This window comes from Struthio camelus, chromosome 2, assembly GCF_040807025.1.
Source record: "Struthio camelus isolate bStrCam1 chromosome 2, bStrCam1.hap1, whole genome shotgun sequence".
NCBI classification, from domain to species: domain Eukaryota; kingdom Metazoa; phylum Chordata; class Aves; order Struthioniformes; family Struthionidae; genus Struthio; species Struthio camelus.
Genome location: NC_090943.1, coordinates 130,443,873 through 130,468,498, shown reverse-complemented (window position 1 = coordinate 130,468,498; position 24,626 = coordinate 130,443,873). Strand labels below are relative to the sequence as shown.

General features: G+C 38.6%; 1 protein-coding gene across 7 annotated transcripts in view; it reads right to left on the bottom strand.

The window, feature by feature from the left end:
* Positions 1-24,626, bottom strand: part of EYA1 (EYA transcriptional coactivator and phosphatase 1) — a 166,098-nt gene that overhangs the window by 77,683 nt on the left and 63,789 nt on the right. For 3 of the 7 annotated variants that reach the window (XM_068932522.1, XM_068932524.1, XM_068932528.1), the window contains 2 exons: positions 7,839-7,888; positions 6,297-6,424 (listed from right to left, as the gene is read on the bottom strand). In XM_068932522.1, coding sequence (XP_068788623.1) covers positions 6,297-6,424; positions 7,839-7,888 — 178 coding nt within the window. Of the gene's footprint in view, positions 1-6,296; positions 6,425-7,838; positions 7,889-8,652; positions 8,871-13,389; positions 13,457-24,626 lie in introns of those variants that run through there. The other 4 variants (XM_068932525.1, XM_068932526.1, XM_068932527.1 and 1 more) reach the window with 3 other exon arrangements.

The window sequence follows — 24,626 nt, the reverse complement described above, 5'->3', positions numbered from 1 at the left end:
CGGCTCTGGGAATCAGTGTTGTTACTGGCCTTTTTTTTAAAGCAGTCCCTTCTTTCAGGAAAATGTTATGGGGGAAAATAAAATGGTGATGTTTGCACAAATAGACGCACATACATGCAGAAAAAGTGATGAATATGTAAATATTTATAGGCCAGTCTCCTCACTCAAGACCTCGCAGAAGGAGTTGCTGGACTTATACAACAGAAAAGTTATTTCGTTGGCCAAAAAGCTATGGAAGAGGAATAATAGAGCATTATGCTACATGTGCTCAGAACAGACAGAAGGACTCTTGGGGAAGCAGGAGAACAAAAGCACGAATAAAATAAAGAGTCTGGAAAGAAGCCAATGTAATACAGCAGGAAAAAAGGTAAAGAGCAGGGAAGAAAAAGACAGTTCAAGTCACCCCCTCGCCTTCACATGGACAGACAGAGCAGTGATGTGTATTGTTTTCTACTCCCCAGAAGTGGCAACAGGTAAAAGATTAGCCCCAGGTTGCTTTTGTAAGGCTGGCTGGACTGGAGTCTTCGCCTCTTGTCACACAACTGCCCTCCTGTGCTCTTCCTGGGCTGAGTAAAGATGCTTCCAGATCAATAGTTCCTGACATTAACACCCTACTGAAATGAAAAGATTAGTTTCATTTTTATAGGGCTATTTATTTCAGGTTGTCTAAATGTGGAGGTGCATCAATTACAATTCTCACTCCGTTGCACCCTTCCTCACAAACACAGGTCTCGCAACTTGAACATACGCAATTGGCAGAAACTCAGTTAAAAGATACCCAAAACCAACCGTCTCCTAAAGGAGGATCATTTTGTCTGATTGTCATCATCTACCACAATTTTGCACTCTAAAATATACAAAAAATTGAATAATTACTAGTTGTTAAAAAAATTAAAAATGATTAATTGCTAATGCACAGGATTGACTGCAGCCACGAAAGACTATTTTGAGTGCTGCAAAGTATCATTAGAGGTGCAATGAATACTCAACATATTGTTTACTTGCAGAAATCTACCTAACTATATAATGAACATATGGCGTAGTAACAACCAGCTCATACCCTCTCTACAGATCTCAATATTCTATTCCACTACTTTATTACACTCCTTCACAAGGAGAGCCTCCCAGAACTACACATTTAATAAACACTGTACCTCCTCAGTAAGCATATATCCAAAAATAACATCCATTACAAAACAAAATACGGTGCTGTAGTTGTCCAGATAATGAATGAATGAAGAGTGAGGTGAAATGATTAGTTAAGAAGAATTAGGACAGGCACATGGCTTGGATAGTTTGGGGGAAGAGAACAGAAATCTTTTGGGTGTTTGCTGAAAAATGCTGTAAATTATAGCTTTCTTTTTAAGTGAAGGTTTTTGTTTTGAGTATGCTATTGACTTTGAAGGGTCTTCTGTATACGTAAACTCATTTTACAAGCATTATTGTAACCTTATTTTCTTCTTTCATTAAGGAACAGACAAACTTAAGAAAGGGCACACACCACGGGTTTTGGAATGCAGATAAACTGTTGCACTTGCAACATTTTACACAACTTTAAGAGCTGCATCAGGCCCAACCTGATATACCTTGACGCTCATCTACATAACTTCACTGCTGGATCATATCCAGCTAGTATGGATCACAGGGCAGAGCGAGCTCATGTTGGCCTACTGAACAGAAAGGCTCAAAAGTCTTCAGGAAGTTGCCACTGAAGCCTTCAAATTAAAAAGACACCTCTCTCAAGAGTTTCTGGGAAAAGACAGGTATGTTTTTTTTTTTTTTATATGGTTATAAGTCCTTAGACAATGCCTAATGCAAATTTCTCTCCACTCTATAATATTACAAATGGACAGCAAACATACTACACAGTGGTCCTGCTGCCTTTTGAAACCCTGAAGAGGGATTTATATTCACCAGACTTAAGGCAACCTTTCTAATGGCCACCTGCCTGGTAGTCACATGGCGGGGAACTCTGAATGCCTTTGTGTGGGATCTCATTCTCATGTTGCAGCAGGTACTTTAAGAACTTTTTCTTTCCCTTCAAAGGAATTTTGATGTTCAACTCCCTTTGAAGCCTCCCTTCCTATGTATCTTTGAAAATCTGATCTTCAATCTGTTATTCATTTTCCCTTACCACTTGATATTAAAATGCCTTCTCTTTTTCCTTCTATATACTCAAAAATGATGGCTGAAGCACCTCCATACTCCTAATACAAATTAAGTGTAGTTGCCTGGAAAACCACTGCTCCTTCTCTCAATCTTCATCCATTCTTTTCCATTACGGTTGCATAATACATCGTAATAACGGGTCACAGGCTTCCATTTCTCACTATACGGAATCCAAGAGGATTGATTCGCACTCTTAAGATAAGAGTAAAGATCATTCTAAGTAGAAGTTGCATGCAGTTGGCCACTGTGGAAAACAGCTTTACACATCCTTACAAATTTTTGAACTACTCCCAGCCTTTCCCCTCAACAACCCTGTTGTTGGAATAGCCAGTACCTGTCGGATGAAAATAACCAAACTGCCATTTATTAGTTAAGTCATTTAGTATCAACCCACCAAAGCAATTTGCTGACAAAGTAAGTTTAGAGATAAGGCATGACTTTTTAAATTTTGAGCCGTACTTCAATTCTGTACTTTGTTGCAGATTTTCTTAGGTAAGTCAAACAGGGCCAAATTTTTAAAGGTGTCCAGAGTGTCTGCTGTTCATTAATACTGAGGGTATTATGTGGAAAAATACTTTAAAAGATCATGAAACATTCAAATACCGCAGTATTTATGATAGACATTCTATCCCCCCTCAGCATGCCAAGATTGCTTCTTTCTGAGCATTTTTAGCCAAACATTTTAGTGTTAGTTTTCTACATTTGCACCTGGGAAATTTCTGACTGGGCAAGATCTATAATCTTCCTGTAACTTTCCCTTCACTGGTTTGAAGACCATGCTGCCTGACCAGCCCAGAGAAAAGGAGGAAAAAACAAACACCAGTAAAGTCATTGGTTATAATTAGTTTTTTCCTGCTATTATTTATGGTTTTTTTTTTTTTTACTCAAAATGCTAAGGCAATTTTATTTTCCCCTCACCATGCATATATCAACAGTTATGAAGATCATCTCATGACCTGAAACAAACTTGAAAGAAGTTTTGCTTTAGAGAACTCACTAAAAGACTACTCTAAAAGAATCTCATAGGAGAACTGCTATAGAACACAAGAGGTAGTCAATCTGATTTGTTTAGAAGTTTTTAAATAGAAGGAAATAAATAGTAATTGCCTTAAAAAAAAAAAAAGCAGAATTTCTCCAGTTGCATCACTACCTGGTCAGTTCTGCACTATAACAATTTTGTTCAACTGATGAGAAATTAAGCACCCCAGTTACATAAAAGCTCACAAACAATTATATAAAAGCTGCATGCAGAGATTAAACTAAGATTCAATCACACAAATAAATCCCCATTCAGTGCTTTGAAAATCTACCACTAAGTGTGAAGCTTAAAATTTTAGCTAATAACAGTGAGCTCTCTTCCAACCACATCCTTTTGTAGGACAACATCAATAAGAGACAAGTCTGAAAACGTGCCTTAGAGGAATTAATGAACATTTGTTTGAAACAGGGCCATTTCACTTTGGGACAGGTTTCCCCCCACAATCTAGTGAATATACTCTTCACTTTGGGGTACGGAAACCTGCCTAAATCACACCCATGGTCAAATCAAATTTAACATATCTTTACAACACATTTATAACATGCAAATATGTATATACCTGGAGGCCCTGTTTCTCATTCACATGATGGCTCTTATGCCAAAAAAAGGAAGACTGTCTTGTATTAGTGAGAATGAATGCATAGATCAGAAGTCAGCTTCCTCTATTGTATTTAATATGTGAATGTTCAGCAACACACATTTCCATTCCACATGCAACAAACAAGCAAACCACACTGAAGCATTTTAAGAAAGGTGTTTGGCAACCCCATACACATGTATCCCTACAATCTGTCATTTGCGTTTCAGTGGGATTCTGCTTCAAGAAATTCAGGGGAAAAAAGTTTTACTTCACCCTTCATTAAAAAAAGAAAGCCTCACTACATTCACTCCATTTTTTCTTAAGCTTGTTTAGCAGCTGGAAGAACCCAAAGCAAACATTTTCTCAAGAAAAAACAAATTAACAGTAAAATTCCACCTTTGGATTCTTAAGCATCTACTTCACTCGCAAAACGTGGCTCTTAGCACGCATCTAGTTCAGAAATGAATGATTCTATTTTTTTTTTTTCATTATTTGTCACTTAAGAACAACCAGAGACAGGAATTGTAAGTTTAAAAAATTTAGACCAGATTCACGGAGCATGAGATACTCCTCAGGACTCTCTTTGGACAACATCTTAAAATGCATGCTAACAGCACACTTCTGGTACGTTCACCACAGCTACACAAACCTGCCGCGGTTTGTGTGCTAGTACTTAGTAACCAGTCTGCAGTGCTGAGGAGAATCATGTCACCTGGGGGAAAATTGCAAACAAAAGAAAACTTTGACCTCATCTCTGATGGCAAATGTGTATTTCAAGTTCTATTTTTCTTGGTAGAATTCACCCAGAATGAAAAAAACTGAACTTTAGAATTCTAATGTCAGAAAAATAATTTACTATGGTTTAACTTATCAGTCTGAGTTTATTGAAGAATGTAAGTAGGGATACTACTTTCAGAATTATTTGCTACATGAGGTTAGTGCATGAACGGATACAATATATAACTAATTTCTTGACAAAGTAATATTAAGAACCCAACGTTCAGAGCACAAGCCTGCACACAACAACTATTTGGAACAAAAAGAGTAGCCAGATGGTGAATGTCTTTCAGTGTTTCAAGGAGCACTTCCCATTTCTGTGTTACTAAAGAACCTTTAAGTTACACAGAAGGTACAAAAACTGGTGAAGTTTACAGCAAAGGCCTTAGTGATCAAGAGGGATTTTAACTCAAAAGGGTCAAACAATTTTATTCTGTACTAAAATCAGTATATACCTGACACTATAATGTAAAAATATAATAATACACTTGATATTATAAAGGAAGAAGACTCACCTGTGGACTTGAAATATTTTTCTGCTTAAACTACATTAACACATTAGGCACTTTATTTATTCTTTAAAAAGCTACTTTTTTTTTCCAAATTCCTTAAAATTTGAACTTGCAACAACACTTTTACAGCAATAGCAAAAGTAAATTATACACAACTCTGGCACAAAAGCCTGTTAATCTGATAACCCATAAGCCCTCCCAGCCATAGAGGACTCCAATTAGAATGAATAACAGAGATGTTTGGGGAATTGAGGGGGGGGGGGGGCAACATCTGTTTGATTGACATGTGCCTTTCCTGGAAGAATGCAATGCATGTCCAAAATCCTAAATAGCCTGACAGCACTAATGCGATCCAGTTTATAAAAAAAAAAAAAAAAAGGCATATCTTTGCTACAACAGTTGCTTAACTATATATTTATATCAAAAAGTTGTATTTAACGCATTACTAGTAATTAGAGTCATGCTTCTTTAAAGTCTCCCTCTATACAGCCAGCCAAAAATCATATATGATCTTTCCTATTATTGCCATAGCAATGTTACAGTAAAGAGTATTTTTCAGTGCATATTATATAAATCCTTCTGTATTTCATTATATGTCATTACTGGCAGAGCAGATAAGTTGTTTAGCATTAGTATTCTACCGAGAACAAACATAACTTATCAACTGGCTGACTGTTTCTTGAAAAATAGGTATCAGTTTACCCCATTGAATTACTACACCTGTTTGAATTTTGGCCACTCCATCAGAGCAGCAAGCTAGCCCTAGGAAATTTCAACACTCAGTTTTATCAGCCTACTTGACAAAGCTTTCATAGCCTTGGGAGCTTGCAAGAAGTGCAAACATAAAGAAATACTGAAATAGTAAAAAAGATTGCAAGACTGCATTTTACAGAGAAGACAGCTATAAACACTTCCTTTTTTCTCATCACTAAAATATCTTTGTTTTTTCTAGATGAGGTTTGTTTTAAGCATCGCGCATACTACCTACTCAATGCATTCAAGCTACATGAAAGGAACATAAACCTGAAACGGGAGCTATTGCTGAAAGTGGATAATAGTAACTACTGATAAACATTGAACATAGCTTCTATACATCATAAAAATGTAACACCTAAAATAGTAAAGTGTTTTTTCTCTATCTAGCTTACTGACTGCAGAAACATGGATGGAATAAGGAAAAAAATTGAACTATGAAACACTAAAAAACACGGTAGCTCACCTTCTGTGCCATTGGGTGTCATGGAATTATTATTTAGATGAGAGTTATCAAGTTTTGGACCATTAGGGGATTCACTACTACCACTTAGTCGGCTATGTGGGCTGGCTAGATCCTGCATTTCCATAGACCTGAAAACAAGATGCAACTACTTTTAATGACATATTCAACATGAATAGAAGAACTGCCTATAAGAAATGCTGCCCGCTTTTAATGAACATCCTAAAATACTTAGTAAAAAATGAACAGGTTCTCCCAGCATACTCTTTTCTCCTGTTAACTCTTGTGCTGTTGCTCCATATACACGATTATTGACCAGCTATCATGACTATTTTTGCAACTTCTAACAGAACGAAATTTAGATAGAGTACTGAACTTTAGACATTCATGTCACCAGATATTTTTAAGGTAGGTACAAAGACAGAATCGCCAACATATGAAGAAACCTATTCTCTTAAAAACAAATTAGTACAGTGTTTTTTCAAGATTTACCGCTCAGTGGCAATATAATGGGCCTCCAAACCAAATAAAACACTTGAAGCAATTGTTAAAACCCATCATGTAGTGACAGGGAATGAGATATTCCTGATGTATGTGTTTACTCTGGCAAACTACTTAATTGTTCTTCTGTTTCCGCTGAAACAAATGCAGCATTAAAACATTATTATATCTGCTCACTTGTTTGCTCTGTGGATTACACAAAGCGTGCCCAATTGAAAAGGGATATGACCAAACACACAGGGAATCCATATAGGTGTTAGTATGCCTTAGCACTCTGCACTATCTCAGCTGTCATGTAGTCAAAATAATAAGAGAGTAATTCAGATTCAACGCAAAAGTTAAACATTTATACAGCACACAAGCGGCTGAATATTTCCGATTCGCGTTTTTAATAGCCTCACATAAAAAGGCCAACAGCCATCACCACCATGACATATCTCTTGGTTTATGTCTGGGAAGCTTATAAATACAGTGCCCCATACTTCCGTCTCTTTATACCTAAAACATTTGATAATGTTATTTGATGTACTTATTCTAAGTAATTGCTCCCAGTAGAAATTTCACAGGTTACTGCGCCTCCAAGGCATTTGAACCAGCAATTTTTCTATTTAAACGAAATGGTTAGGCTCTTTTAAAAGACTTGTTAGAATTTAGAAAAAATTCTTTCCACAGTAATGGTATAAATATCCTAAAACATAACTGTCATTTCAATCATCCAGTTTTCACCTGAAACTGAGATTTCATCATAAATTCTAAACATAAATCCTTAATTTTATATTTCATTACTTAAAACCAACCTACCCACGGAAAACCAGGATGATTCCACAATGAGTTAAAAAAGTCAGTACCTTACGTAAAGTAAAATATTTAGTGAAAAAGCGAATATGTTCACAGCTTACAGGCTTCGCTGCATGCATTCAAATATGAAACTCCAGGATTTACAGAGCTGCTTGACGTGGAAAACAATAACAGATATTTACTCGCCACCTGAGTTTAAGAAGAACAGGCTTGCGGAAAAACAGCCAACTTCAGTCTCAGCCTTACCTGCAGCTTGAGGAAACAGCAACATCTGAACTGGTTTGGGACTTTTGCACCTGTAAACCAGGGAAACAAATAGAAGCGTCTATTACTCCGCTTTAATACGAGGCCTTCCCTTAGACAAAGGACATCACCGCGGATGACAATTCTGTCCTTTAAACCCAAACGAAGAGGAGGAGGAGGAGGAGGAGGGCACGGCGGCCGTGAAAGGCATATTGTCTTTAAACCGAAGGCTCAACTGCTGTTCCCTCGGCAGGTCCCTCTCCCTCCTCCCCGCGCCGGGAGACGGCGGCCAAATGACGGGGCAGTGATTCATCAGGGGCCCGTGACAGCTGCGGAGGGGCTCACTCCTCCCCCGCGCCGCCGTGGCCCCCGGTGGTGGGGGGGGAGGGAGCCTCCCCGCCCCGCCTGAGCCCCCCGGGGGTGGCCGGCCGCCCGCCCCGCCGTGGCCCCCCCGGGGGCGGCCGCCCGCCTGGGTGCCCCCGGCTGCGGCCGCCGCCGCCGCCGCGCCCGGGCAGCGCGGGGCCGGCCGGGCGCGGCGCCCCGGCCCCCGCGGCGGCAAGGCCGGGGCTGCTTTTGGGGAGGGGGGCGCCTGCTGCACAGCCCTCCCGTTCGCGCGCAGCAGCGGGACACGACGGCCTCCGAGAGGAGCCCGCCTGCCAGCCGGCCGCGCGAGGGGTGCGGAGCGGCCGCGGCCGCGCGAAGGCCGCCCGGCAGCAACTCCGGCCCCTAACGCGATTTCTGATAAAACGACTCGAGCGAACACTTCTGGTTAAATAGGCAGGAGGAAGCGACACCGTTTCCCTCCGAGCTAACTCACCAAAAAAGGCATCTGGTTCCATCGGGAAACCCAGGAATAATTTCCCAGTGTGACAAAAACCCACCTGAGTTACAGGAGGAGTTGTAAGAGACTTTCTTATCCTTTCAGCAAAACACTGCTGTATTTGCTTTGATTAAACAGACTCTTCTCTGCGGCCTGCAAGGATTGTCAGCAGGTGATAAAACTCAGGTGAAGATGCACTGTTCGCTTAAAAGCGCACACAAGCCTCTCCAGGCAAGGTATATATCCTCTTAATGTCCACACTGAGAATCTTTCATGTGTGTTTCCATTCAACCTGAACTGACATCTCTTAAACGATCACAGAGCAAAGACAAGAGAGATGAGGCATTTTAAGTGCCATAAAAATCATCCAAGCAAATCCTACTTATGTGTCTGTAGTTTTTTTGTTATTTTTAATCACAGACAGAATTACTACCAGCAAGAGTAAACAACTGCTAGGGGAAGCCAGACAATGCATAACATTACAAATGATGTCAAGAAGCATGCAATAACGCATGCTGAAAAACATCACTCTTTTTACAACTGAGTACTTAAAGTACTGCATAACGTGCTTTTCAATACATCGTAGCATGCCAAATCAAACCAGAGGAGCAGATATGCTCAGAACTGTGCACTTTGGTTGGTTTTTTTTTTTTTTAATCAGTTGTAAGTTTTTTTTTCTTCAATTCTTTACCCCAGAAACTGCAGCAGAGTGCCTTAGGAAATGTTTCTGCTGTTACTTCTAAACACCTGGAAAAAATTATAGGTGAGAACTAAGTTTGCTTACAGAGCTATCTTCACTCTCTCTTGCACAGGATCATTTAAAACATATCTTATAATATAAAAAGCTTCCTTTTTCAACTATATAGTTCAATTAACTGACATTTTCCAAAGTACCCTTTAGTATTATTCACACTTCACCAAACTCTAAAATGCATTTAATCCTCACTATTTTATCTACCCAAATTAAAAAAGTAGTAACACATAGACATGTTTATGTATGTGCCCGTGCATGTGTGTATATGTGTATAGTGAGAGAGATTTAATTCAAGGATTCATGGCAGAGGGCAGAAAAAAATCCAGCTCATTCCTAGTGAATTAAATACATACCTTATACGTCCTTTTACACTCTATGATTTGTGAAAGTTCATATCCACAATCTTCATTTTCATTAGACATACTTTAGATATATTCCTTTGTGTCTCAAGGATTATTTAAACCATGTGTTGCACGTTACCATATTTAAAAATGACTCTTTAATCAAAATAACTTTAAAACAACTAATCCTCACTTAGGCTGGTCAGCTGAATCCACATAGTGGTCCAGGAAAAATAAATCTACTCTCAAGAATGCGAATGCAGACAACAATTAGACACAGATGTGAGTGAAATTAGTTACAGTTTACAAAATGCTACACTTCACATGCTTTCAGTTTTTTATGTGTAGTACAAAATTACAATGTAGTAAGGAACCACACTTATGACGACTAGTTCATCGAACAAAAACATTTCTGGGTGGCGTGCGCTTGTTCTCATACATCCTCCTATTTTGCCAACAGATTTCTGGATAATTGAAGTTCTGCAACATAACTCACATATCAAACACAAAGAGAAAAAAAGGCAGTGGCCTTACCCGCCCAGTCAAAGGGATGCATAAGAAAAAAAAATTAAAAAGACAAAAACGTGGCTGTCACTCACACTTGATACTCTGCACTCTGCTTAAACTAAAAATGCCTTAAATGATAAATGATGTACACATTCTTCTTAATACATCAGAAATATGACTTTGCATAATTTGATTGCTCCAAGTAACATTCGCAGCTTTCTCTTTAATATGATCTGTAGGTATTGGCACTAGATAGTGTATGACCAGAAAAAAAAAAAAAAAGGACAATGACAGCAAAGCTACTTAAAATTCATCCACGTAAGAATCTTAAATCAGTAACATCAAATTCTGATTAGTTAATGAGGTCTTTTAAGTTTGCCTTTTTCCTAATTAAATTTATAATTCTTCACAGATGTAGGTTTTGTTGATGTTCAATTTGTCTCTCTCATTTTGTTAAACCTCACATAGTACTCCACCAATCCATTGAATAGCCACATTAAATCTGTTAATACCATGCTCTTCAACCCCAGAAATTATTTCCAGAAGGCAAACTTGCTTTGAGAGATCATCAAACAAGACTTAAGGTACACATTTTATCACATTTTCCCTACCACAGAGCTCAGGATGCAGAGGAAAATTCATGACTTTTGCACTGTTTATTATACTTTGCTAAATTACAAATCAAAAGCATCTGACAGAAGACCATGTATGAAGCCAAAAAGTTAATAATGTTCTGTGAAAAGTAAACTGTAAATGGGGAGGGATTCTAAATTTCAGCAGCACAGAGCAAATAAAATGTAGGTGCTTGTCTGAATTACAGGTTTTCCACAGTATTTTTGCTTGCTAGAAACAATTTTTTTTAATGGCTATAATTTAAAACATTTTTCCAATTGAAAAGAAAATTTTTAAGTGAAAAAAATCAGTTAACCCAGAAAAATACAGCCATCATATGAGCTGTTATTTTAAAACACACTTCTACTTTAAGGATTCAAGTCCCAAAAACAATGGCAATTTTCTAATCAGAATATTTCTCCTTAGGAAAAAAAAAAAAAAACCCACACAAACTGTCATTTTCATCCGGGGGTGGGGGAAGGGAGAGAGAAAAGAGTATTTTTCCCCAAACAGCACTCTTTTCCGCCTTACAAGCACCATGCAATCACTATCTACACACACATAATGGTTTCAACAACTAAAATGTTAAGAAACTGAAATACAAACTGGCTACAAAAAGGCACCTTGCTGACAACATATAACACTTCATAATACTTTCACTCTTCATATAATCATTTCGTTAGACTATAAGTGTGGAGGTAGATCTTTTCCACTAGGTACTTACTTCAAAGACAAATTGCACTTATTAAAACAGAGGCAGATAATTACAGTTACTTAATTTTTAATTACTAGTTTAAATTCTTCCAAAAGTACTATCCTTTATGCTCAACTCACACACTTATGAATGAAACGTTCTGCGACCTGAACAAGCTCTTCATTTTAAGAAAGAAGTGCCACGACGTGACAATGCTTCTATTATGACCAGAAATTTAAGAATGACTTTCTGCTTTTCCAAGATTTTTTGGCTCCCATGAAATATTTCATACTTATTGAAAGTTAAACAAAACGATTACTCATTCTTTTTCTGTGCACTCCAAAGATGAACCGTGACTCACGCGGCCTGTCACTGCGCAGCATTTTGGAGAGGGGATGGCTGCTCATTTACAGACCCTACCAGGCCTTGGGAAACCTCATACAGCAATGAGGTCCTTGGCTAAATGCTGCATTTCACCCACTTGTGAACATGTAAAATGGGGTGAGTGTGTCTGTGCGTGCATGTGTGTGTGTGTGTGTTTATATAAAATACACACACACATACACACAAACACATATTATTTATTTTACACATCAAACCGGCAGTCTGTGTCCTGGCGGACACTTTCCAAACTGTCTCAGTACGGGATGGAAAATAAGATTCTTTACATGTGGTAGCTAAGGCTAAAAACTTCCAGTGATGCACTAAACAATATTTACATTTGTTTTCTCCAAATCCCTCTCCATCATTATTTTAAATTTAAACAAATTACATGAACTATGCTAGTCTTTCTTTCTGAAAGCTGTTAACTTTTCCGCTCTTGGTTTTAAAGGTTTGCTTAGAAAGAAAGAAGGAAAAAAACTTCTAAGAGACACTTTTAAATGCACTGACACCTTTCCTTTTTCCAGGATAAACCCTTCACTACAAAAATCAGTCATCCCTCTTACCGATGTCTGTGAAAAACACCTAGAGAAATACGTACGCGTGAACGCTTTGCGGGTCTCAATTGCTCAAAAGCAAGATGTAAAGTTTAATGAGACTTGAAAATATCTTTAACTTCCTATTTCTAAGCTCATGGTTCTAAATAAGCCACCTAAAATGTCAATAAATGTCAAATACTTTAGTTGTGTAGATGTTTATTCTGTCATCCTGAAAAGTTCTCCTGTGGGGATCTGTATGTTTTGCTTAATGTTTGGAAAATTTAAACATATTAAGCAAAAGGATTTCCTGCTTCGGAAAGCGCTGTCAAAATCTCTGTCATGCATTCTTCCTTCCAATTTTTTTTTATTATTTTTCTCACGCTCTCACGCCTCTTCCTAAAAGATCTATAGATTTCCTATATTACACATCTCCCTTTTTTTTTTTCCATTTAACATCTCATCATCATGTTATTTATACTCAACCAACCATTAGCACTCTAGGAAATCAAACAGGAGAAGCAAAAACCTGGCTGAACACAATAAATAGAACCCCGTAACATCTGCTTTGTGGGAAGCCTACAAACCCGAGCCTGAAGCCCGGCCAAAATTAACTGCTGTACCTAGTGATTTATAATTGTGTATTACTCTTATCAGGAAAGGCAGAAAATACCCCTGGAACTTCATGCAAGGTTAATCCCCACAGTTGAAGAATTACAGGCGGTTTTGCAATTAGGCTATTTCTCCCCCTCTCTCTCTCTTTTTTTTTTTTTTTTTGGCTTTTTGGGGTGTTTTTGTTTTTGTTTTCCTCCCCCTCCTGCCTGCTCCTCCGCCCCCGCGCTGCCTCCTGCCCGGCCGCCGCGCACCGCCGCTGTCAGCGCCCGCGCCGCCCGCTCGCTCGCTACTCACGGTGCCGGGGCGCGCCGTCTCCGCGGCGCGGCGCGGTGCCTCCGCGCTGGCGGGCTCAGCGCGCGGCGCCTCCCATGGCGCGGTGCGGCAGGGCGCGCCCCGGGCCGCAGGGGGCGGCCGCTGCGCGGAGCGGAGCGGAGCCGGCGGCGGCGCGGGCAGACAAAGCCGCGGCGGAGGCTGCAGCCGCCTGTTTGTTTGCTCAGGCGGGTGGGTCTGCCCAGGCGCTGCCTGGGGGCACGGCGGCTCTCCCGCTCCCTCGCTCTTTCTCCCTCTCCCCCCCCCCCCCCAAACCTCCTCACCACACACACGCTTTTTTTTTTTTTTTAAAGGTTTTGTTTTTGTTTTGGTAATGCAAACCGCAGCTATTCTCTTGTCCCAACCTTATTGGTTTAAAAGCAACAATGGAGATGAGGCTTGCCCTGGCTAAAGTCAACCTTCCTGCTCCGGCCAGAGGCAGCGCGGCTGCCGCACCGGCGGCGCGGGGGCTGCGCGGCCGCGGGAGCGCGCCCTGCCCCGCAGCCGGCCGGCCGGCCGCCCCCTCGGCCGCGCAGGAGCTTCTTCCCCCCCCCACCTTGGGCACCTTTCTCAGCTTCACCCCACAACAAGCAATGAAACCCTGCTGACTGAAAAAGTTTAACTCCGTGTAGATGCGTCCCCTCGAGTAAGCTGGGTTTAAACAAAAGCCGTGCTAAGAGAACAACTGGAATTAGCCCAACGTTATATCAACGAGAGAAGCTAAATAAGGATACTCACAGAGGCTCTTAAGCATACAACCAACACATGCACGTCTGGACGTGCCGTTTTGATTGGATATGTAACAGATTTGTTCTCAAATGTCTGAGATTCTTGCAACCTTGTAAAGAAAAGGTCTGCTAAAACTATTTAAGCCAGCCTTCTCCAATTTAAAGGTATTTAAATAAAGTATCTGGAACTTTTTAAATAATTTAAACCATGCAGGTACGTGAAATATCTGTGCTTCTAAAACCAGCATTATAGTCAATTTATATTTTACACTGCTATTCTTCAGCCATCAGTATGAAAGCTTTATTATTTACAACTCCGTAAAGGCTATTAGAAATATTTCCAAAGATGAGGGAGATGGCTGTATCAACTTGAATTTGAGCATTAAGTTAACACTAACTGCTAAAAGCTTAACTTTCACCAATCAATAAGTAATTAAATAATTCAATTAGTAAGTCATCAAACTGATACAGGGTTATCATACATTTCTATTATAGCACTTCTAATTGCTCATAATTCAAATCAGTATTTTAAAAAATGTATACACCAAGTAAAAAACGTTAACTATAGCATACGTAATGACAAAACTTGACCAGGGTTCTCTGGAGCTTTTCCACTTCGTACATAGTATCTTTCAATTCATGTCACGCTTATTTTTCTACACTTTTTCCGTACGTGTAATCCAAATATGATGAGGAAAACAGTCTAATGATTTGCAGTACCCAAAAAAAAAATCTCAATACTATGCCAGTCGAATGCACTAAATAAATAATAACTCTATATTGTATAAATAGATTCAAACAGAACTTTTTTCTTTCAAAAATCTGAGGTTATTCACTGCTAATATATCCTTACCTTCAACAAACTAATCTGTGAATGAAAGCAATACTTCTAGAGGAGAAATATCTTCTGGCTACTATATCCGAGTAAGCGATACATTATTTTGTAGAAAGTACATTGGGAATACTTCAGGAAAGCAGATCGTTTTGCAAAGCTACAAGTCAACCTCCAGCTGAAAACGCACCTAGGATTTCATTTTGTTTAGCGCAGAAAAGGAATCTCGGGATAGTCACATACCATATATGGGAACTCATGTCAAAATAAGCAGATTTCTATTGGGCCTGTCCATGAAGCCAGCACAAACAGAATTCATTTACTTCTTTATATTCACAAAACAGATCTCATGCCAAAAAAACTATTTTATGATGTCCTATATTAAACTGTGAAAGAAATGCAAATTACTTATTACGGAGTTATGCAGTTTTGTCAGGTAAAATTCACTGAAATACTGCAATACAGGGAAACGTAATCATTCTGAACTCCATACTTTTTGGAACCGCCATGATCCCCTAAAGAATACTTACCTCTGAAGCATTTACTAGTGTTAATAAGATCATTAAAACCCAAAAATCTACCTAATCCCACATACACTTAAACACACGTCCTGCCTCAGTGTCTCTAGGAGCTCCATCCACTCATGCAAAAAAATCAGGCACGTACTTTTATGAAAAAGCAGCTCAGCGTCTTCTGAAAAAAATCTCAAAAATTATTAATCATATTGTTGCAACACACTATCTCACACTGAAAGATGTAACCCAAAACCCTCCCTCAGAAACAGTGCTATTTAAATGAAGTTATGGGAATGCAAAAACGATTTAAAAATCAATGACTGGGACTTCCAGCAATGCAGATGAATTTTTGCAAGAATCTACTGCAGTTTATATTTGAAAAAATCAAATATTACAAATATATGCATAAATTACACCATTTTGAAACTAAAGCTTACTGAAGCAAGTTTACTGTTGGAATTTGTAGTCTCTAATGGAATTCTGTCTAAGTAATAACTTTAGGAGTTTGCCCAGTCCCTGTATTGAATTAAACTAATATAGATCCCCCCCACAAACATACAGACCTTGATAACGTGATGATAAATATGGGATGAATTACACTGAGGCTAAGATGATCAGGAAAAGGGTGTTGACGATGCACTGCAAGAAAAGAATCAGCTTTGAATTTTTAATCTCTTCTGTAGTATGGCATGTAGACAGTATGGGAACTGAAGCCACATAAATTAACTAGATGGAGGATATAAGATAAAGCAGGGTCCTCTGTGTTTATACAGCCATTAAACAGTGCCTTAAAGTTCTTTATCTGATGTCTGAAGATTGGACTTCAGATTAGTCTATATCATTACCTCATGGCACGGTCTAACCTATGAACTTATCACACAGCTGATACCATGGATGCGATCCTCATTTGGGGTAAGTGAGTGCAGCTTTTTTATTTCAATAACAATGAACCAATTATGCCAGCTCAGCACTTCACCGACTTGAAACCAGGTTATGCATTTGTTGTGCCTAAAGCATAAATTTGTTTAGCTGGCTTTTTGATTTTGTTCTTCTGACTAACTGAATACCAAATCAGTGCAGACGGAGTTGTTTACCACTGTCACCCAATATCAATTTTAAACCACAATTACACTAACGCTGGGCTTGGAATAAAGATTTTGGAGGGATTTGTATATGTTTACATCCAGCCTGAATTTGCCCTGATTAGGCATTCCTGTTGACTCAGCTGGCATCTCAGGAGTCACAGAAGTAAAGGACCAGGCCCATTACATAATATCAAGTGTATAACAAGCTATGGGGTGTATTTTTATAACTATTACTCATACGATATGGTTTTAACTGCATAAGCAACGTCACCAGTTTAACGAAAGTAAAATGAGTCCATTCTGAACATGGTATTTACTGGGTATTTAGATGCCGCAACTACAGATGTACTAAAAATTTCAAAAAAAAGAATAAGATTGTGGTATGGAATAGTGGAATGCAGTAGCTGAATGTTTGTCTCTAAACAGGAAATGCTACTGAAATAGTTACACATTAAAAATATGTACAAAAAGACCACACTTAATTAAAGCAAAAGATACAGTCTGATGCTCCTGGAAGCTGCTATGTGGCTTTCCCATAACAATTGCCCACAACAACACCGAACCCTCTGAAACAGGCAATAGTTTTCCTATGTCTCCAAACAAGTTTTATCTTACACATGGCAGCTGTTGCCTAGATATGTGCCTGGCTGTAGCAGAAGTCTGCAACGTTTGACAGGAGTCCTTATTGTCTCATGCTACTCACGTGAGCAAAAGTAGGAGGACCTTGGTAATTACAAACAAACAAGAAGTGACAGAAATTAGCCATTGGAACGGTTTTATCTCAAAAATATCAGTGTGATTGAGAAGGACAATTTTACATTTCAAGTTATACCAAATAAAATTAATAATGAATTACCATATAAGTGTACTGAGTTATAAGAAAGCGTGCAAACTGCTAATCATAGCCTTTAGTCAAAAGGTGTATGAACTGCTAGCCTAAATTACATCTTTCCTATTTTGCATGGAAATATGCTTAAGTCCATAACTTCACTAGGAATATGGGATCATGTCATATAATTTAAAATAGGAAATAGTAATCTTTATTATCTTGAAGTAGATATTGCATTATTTTTTTACAGGAATTCATGACTTTGTATGATTCTGAAATAATCATATAAACAAATTCAGAGATTTTTCTCCAAAGTAATCGTCAAGTGCAAATTTGATAGCAATACATTGGTGTTTCTCAATTTTTCACTTCCAAAGTCTAGGCATGCATGTTTTTTCAATACATTCAGAGTACCTAAAAAGCATTATGCAACAAGAAACAGAAATATAGCTTATAAATATGTATTTATACATATACAGAAATATAGCTTATAAATACATATTTATACACCCAAACGGTATAAAGTATAAATATACCTGGTATTCTAAGTGAAAAATAAATAAGCAGCTTGGCAGGGAAGAGAAAAGTTTCCAATATGAAGATAAAAGTTTTATATGTCTACTACTGTCACATTTCTTTCGGTACCTTGTCACACCCAGCTGAGCATCTCCTACATGATTTTCTAGAAATCCCATCGAGGGAATCATACTTCTGATTCCCCCACAAAAATACTCATTAGCTTTTTTCTCCAGATCACCTGAAGCAGATGCTCTACCCAAAAGGGAGGGCATCGTTTTTCCCCAAAGACAGAGAAGACCAGGGCCACAACACGCTGCTGGCACCGCAGCGAGATCAAGACTCTCCTCCTCGTTTAGGGGCGATGTGGTTGTAGCTCTGCTAACGACAACAGCCTTTACTGAAGCAGTGTCTTATCAATGAAATTGAACCACTGAAAATGATTCACCGTATTCCAATAACGGTGAATAGGTTTAGAGTGGGATACTGAATACTGTTTCAGTGAATCAGTGAGAATGTCACTTTTTTGAACAAAAATCTCAGCTTGAAAGATGCATAAATATATTAGTAAATGTTTATAAAAGTAGTCCCACTGAAGGCCATGTGCTTGCTGCTGAAAACGGTTACATGGAGAATTAGCTGTTTGCAAGATAAGGCATGAAATGGAAGGAGTAAATCAGAAACTGTGAGCATCCTTGGAAAAGGGCTAATTTTTCTCATTTACACTCAAACTCTTACTCCAGCTCTGCACGGAAAAAAAACTGCAAAAAAATTCAAAATAATCATCCTTCCCCCTGATGTGTGAATCACAATTTGTTTAAAAGAAAAGTATAAGTCAAATCAAATGCACCAGTGATGATGAGGAGTAGCCTGTTATCGCTCTGATGGACGATAAAAGCTATAATTGGAAGTTCCCCAGAAGACGAAATCGTATGAAATAATGCACTATAAATGAGAGATTACCAGTTAGCTAATAAAATAATTAAGTACAGTTCTTCTGTAAAGACTATAAAACACATCATTTCACACACATGCAATTTTTCCATAGTTCATCCTCCCACAATTATTTAAGCCTTCCTCATCTTTCATTTAGTATTACTAAAAAAGACAGAACTAACAAGTCATTACCAGTTTGTTCACAGGAATTAACTTACATTTTGCCAGCCATATAAATATAGCATACTGTATAACATGAGTCAGCTCAGTAATGCTAGACTGTCTTTTCTCCATTTTCTGTTAACATGAACAAAACCAGTTTTGTCAGCACCTCCTGTAAGGTGAAAAGGGAGATGGAAAGTTCCTCTTTGTGTTTCAGCTCTGAATTAAAGTCCAACTCAGGATTCTTAATTCTGCAAGAAAAATATGTTTCTTCACCAGCCACAGAAGTAATAGGTTTATTTGTTGCAAATACCATTTTGTTATTATTTCCTAAATATGTTCCATATTTTTTCCTGAAGCATTATTCATGTCACTGTTCAACAGTAGATGGAGCAGTCGATCATTACTGTATTTTAGTTATTTGTGTCAATTATTGCCTAATTTTTCAGCTGCTGACACATGAGACTAGTCAAGCAAATAACATGACATAGAGAAAATAATAAAAAAGGTTAATTAAAACATTTAGAATTATGAAGAAAATGGATAGAACAAGATTCCAAGCTCACTCTGACAAACGTTTTAAGGAAAGCCTATATTTATAACTTAATATAGATGATTCATAAACACACGCTCAAAATCACAAACCTTGTGTTAGTTGAATATAGCATATATCTACGTCCTTAACCTTGAAATACTCAGTTATGTGGAATACACATATTTTTCTTACGATGCTCAGGAATGGTGAAGTGTCTTCTAAAAGTTCATAAATATTCCATATTTTGACCCTTGTAACGAAAAGGAAAAAGTGCAAGTCTAAGTTCAACTAATCATTACAAGGGCAATTTATTTCACACTTGCATCGTCCTTGCTTGTCCTTTAAACTGTTTATATGAAGTTTACCACAATAAAGGGTTTTGGACTTTACAGTAATTATATCATGACCCTCACTTGTTCAGCAGGGGTTAGATTCTTCCCACCTAACTGTATCCACGTAAAATGAAGCATTTAATTTGAGATGATCATCTCAACTCTTCTCTTCAACGGAGATACACAGACACTACTAGGCGATGTGTCTAGGGGAGACACAATTAACTTTGGGGTTTCCTCTCTCCATAAGCACAGATGATCAGCTTGAACTTAGACTTCAGGGTTTGATGGCTGTGGCTCCCCCAGGAATGCCAACTTATCCTTTGTAACCAACTGCGTAATTTCCTTTAAAATCTATGTAAGCAGGACTGGATCTCAATAGGAATTGTATTCACAGAATTTCAATTGCTGCATACTCTATTTTGAAACTTCGTATAATTACTGAGTCAGACTGCCAATATTTGTTGTTACAAATCAAGGCCAGAGGAAAACTTCTCAGATGGCTTCAAAGTCCCAGTTCTCATCTACAAGCCCCCTTCCCTCCCCCGCTTCCTTCCAGCAGCATTAACTTTTTTCTCTGCAATCTCACAAATCGGAAAAAGAGTAACCTCTAAAGCTGTTTTAGACTGAAGGTCAGAATTCAAAGGATTGGTAACTTTATCCACAGAGCTCTGCAATCACATTGCTATTGGAAACACACCCAGAAGCACCAATACTCGAGATGTTTTTATTAAGCAATGTCAATAGGTACAAAATTTGAAGGTTTTTTTTCCATACTGTAAAGTTTATCAAGACTCATATTTGCAAGAGATCAAGTTGCTTTCTGCCACCGAATTTTGGTTTAGTGTTCTCCGAGGTAAGGAAACTGGGCTCTGTGTTACATACTAATGAAAACAGCAGCTTCAGTTTGTTTATCTAAATACTTAAAGAGAGGCACCTCTTGCAGCCAAAATGTAAACAAAGCTTAAACTCTTTTTACTGCTTGGATACTTCCAGGCTACTAATACTGTTTTTTTTTTTTTTTCTTAATTAACTGAATCATACAGATTTTCTACTGTCAAGCAATTCCTGCTTGACAATATACCTTTCCAAAGAAATGTTTAATTCCTAAACCAATTATACGTAATTACACCTATATTTTCAGTTGATGAACACAAGATAACAGACCCCTAACAGACTTAGGCTCCGGGGAAAAAAAATCACAAAGGGCAGTCAGTAGTTTTGTCTCTGGCAAACCTTACATTAATTTGGGGGAAGTAGGCTGAAATAAAGGTTTCAAGAGGGATTGACAAGAACCTAGGAAGGGCCAAACTTTGAGTTCACTATCTGAAAAAACTAATCAGCTATGTTGCTGCTCTGTCTTGTGCCCATAATACATTAGACAAAAGATCGAAGCAGTCGTATCTGCCCTAGCAACTCACCTGCTGAAGTTCTGCAAATTCATCTTTAAGGACATATTGTCTATTATAGTACAGGAATTTCCACACACAGCACACTCCATTGAATAATATTGCTAAATTATTATTTCGGAGAGTTACAGACGAACGAAAACACACCTTGCTCTGAACGCCAGTTTATGTGTCAAAAGAAACAACGCAGGTACTGTAAACGGAGCAGAGGCAGAACACTTTTCCAATCATCATACTGGTAGAGTGCAATAACATGATCAAGAATGGGTCACAGACATACGCAATAGCTCAAAATTGTTTGGAGAACCTGAAACAGAGCTGGATGAGCAGAGTTAAATAGTTTTTAACTGTTATACTATAATTTGATTTTAAAATATTGTAATTTGGCCACTATCAGTATATGGAATGTGTTGAATGCAAGGCAGGAATGCTTATGCATCTTCTGTACATCTGTTACCACATTCCTTCTATTCATAAGCAAAGCACCTTTGTATACGTAGGCTGATTTTTTAATAGTTCTTCTGGGAGCCAACAAAACCAAAATTAGAGACATTTAGGAAAATTTAGCTGAAAACGTATTCCACCACGCTTCAGTTTATTTAAGACTAGAAGGAAAACTAAGGAAGTGCTAAATAAATAAATTTTAAAAAAAGAAAGAAAAAAACCCCAGAACACTGCTTATTGAAATAAAGTCAAAATTATTCCGATAGGGACTGATTGCTTCAAGTGATTCTTTATGGTCCCTGGGAAACACATAGTGGAGCCATTACCCTGGGTAAGGACCCTGGTGCTGCTGCCATCACATCAACCCCTGCTGGCTGCTTTGCAGAGCTCACGTTGGCCGGGGCCTTATTGGGGAACATCCCTGTCCCACCAGTCACTGGGGAACTATACCCCGCTGGTCACTGCAAAGCAGAACAGATGTCCAGAAAGAAGGCTCCACCTGCTGAGCCTTCCTGCACAAAAGTAAAGGATTTTGAATTCAGTAAGAGTATTAGGAACGATCTGGTGCATACCAGCCATCAGTTTAAGTCAGAAGAGGAAAATCCAAGGACGGGAGAGTCGCAGCCCCACAGCTGGGTACAACCCTGGCAGCATAAGGCTCTGTTCCCTCCATGAGACCTGCAAGACCTGGCACAAACCAGCAATGGCACCACGGCAATAGGATGCTCTTCCAACCTGCTTCTCCTCTCTCATAAAATTCTCATTATTATTTTTCAATTGTAATCTTCTATTAAATAAGAAAGCACTATTAATATTTTCACCTTCCAAATACTATAAAATATCATAAATGTGTATTTAAGCCTTATCTAAAATAAGTTCAATTTTATGATGAGTTTTCTCTTATGGAATTGGCCTCAAACATAAGTAATGCACCAGGCACAGCAGGAACTTTATCTTTCTCTACTAATTGCTGAGTTCCAGGATTCAGCTTTTGTTCTTCTGGCCAGTATGTAAATAAAATACTAGTTATACAGTATGCATCATAAGTAACAACTGACTGATCAAATATTTTTTACGATAACCTAAGATGGGGATGTCTAACATTGTTTTTACCACAGACATATGCACGTGATGAGATATGTTTCAGTTGGCCTCATGTTATGAGGTTCCCGTTGGCCAGTGTTGGGGGCTTTAACAAAGAGAAGAATCTGCTTCAGCCATGGCCAGAGTCCTGCAATCTGATCCAAACGGTGGATGAGCGTACCTGCTAATAGTCCTTTTGACCTCAAAAGGACTATGTGTCAACATCAGAGTCTACCCCCAGAGCTCAGATGGCATGATCCAGGTCTAGTTATCTCTTCATGTCTGGATGTACCGAAGTCTGCCAAGACGCTGGTTTCTCAAAATTGGAACGGGTACCATGAAATGACTTGCAGTGAACAGCAATGAAAAAATAGCTGAAAGTTAATACGCAGTAAAAATGTTTCCTATTAATTTAGTAAGAGAAGTGGACTTTAGAGACCCTGAATAAGAGGTTTGAAGACTGCTGTTTACATTTGGTTTAGAAATTCATGACTATGAATAAAAAGAAGAATAAATCACAGTGATTTACGAGATTGGTTTAAAACACTGATTTGCTAAATCTTTGCCCTCACCTAAGCTTGCTTGTAACTTTGTGGGACATAAGTTTCTTTGTTTTAATAAAGCTGAACTGCGCAGTTTAAAGATACATGCCAAATTTCCAACTTTAGCTGCTGGAATACCAAAAGTTTAAGCACATACATGACTTCTCTTGCTAGAAAGATGCATATATAATATCAATAAAACTTCCCTCTAATACCTGAGAACTAATAGTACTCAGAACTGTAAGTAATTGGAAAGTAATGATGTCATTTAACAGTCAACAAACATGAAAGTACATGTGGAGACATCAGTGGGAACAGGATAACATAACAAATAATAAAAATGGCAACATACAGACATACATATCAACATGACATAAGCACATAGGTGTCATTTGCTCAAGGGAATGATTAATTAATTTAATACCCCCTTTAGCTTATGAAAATATGTCCCTCCTCCCATCCTAGAAGAATTAATAAGCCACAGGCATTCTTCCCTGTCTGACAACAAATGTGACTACGTCCAAATTAACATCTCCAAAGGGCTGATTCTTCTGAAAGCAGAAGTAAATGGAATACATTTTGTTTGCTTCACTAGATCTTGGATGATCTCCATAATTTGAAAATCCTAAAGAATGAATTTATTGCTTATTCTGATTTCTTTCTGAAATTTGCAAGTGGTCACAGCTAGAATACCAGGTAAAGGTTAACATCTTATTAATGACTGCTAGCTAACAGTTACAATCAAAAATAAAATTTGTGACAAGTTATTAAGATTTTGAGTAATTACACTGGCTAATTATAAATTGGGTTAATAAAGTGGAAAGTATATATTTTTTCTTGTTTACCAGAAGAAAAACATACCCCTAAACTACTCTGAACTCCATGAATTGGAATCAGTTTTCGATCTAACTTAAACCTAGACATCTAGGTGAAAAGAAAAAACTAATGATGCCAGAGAGTAACTTTTCCAACACTTCAGTTGTGCCGCTAAGCATACTGAATGCCATTTCTCTTCTTGAAGAGCTGGGCATTGTACTTTGGCTACCGTTTTCTGCTGTTCAAGGCCCACCGGGATTCAGAAGACATCGCAGCGCCCATGTCCTCAAGCAAATCCAGGTTGCTCAGCACGAACCCTGCGTCCCTCACAGCACAGCGGAGCAAGGGGCGAGACCCCCAGCGCTGTGTGTAGGACAGTGTAGGACAACACAGCGCCGAGGGGCACCTTGGGAGTCAGCACCCACATGGTCAGACTGAGCAGCCTTCAGTAGCCACCC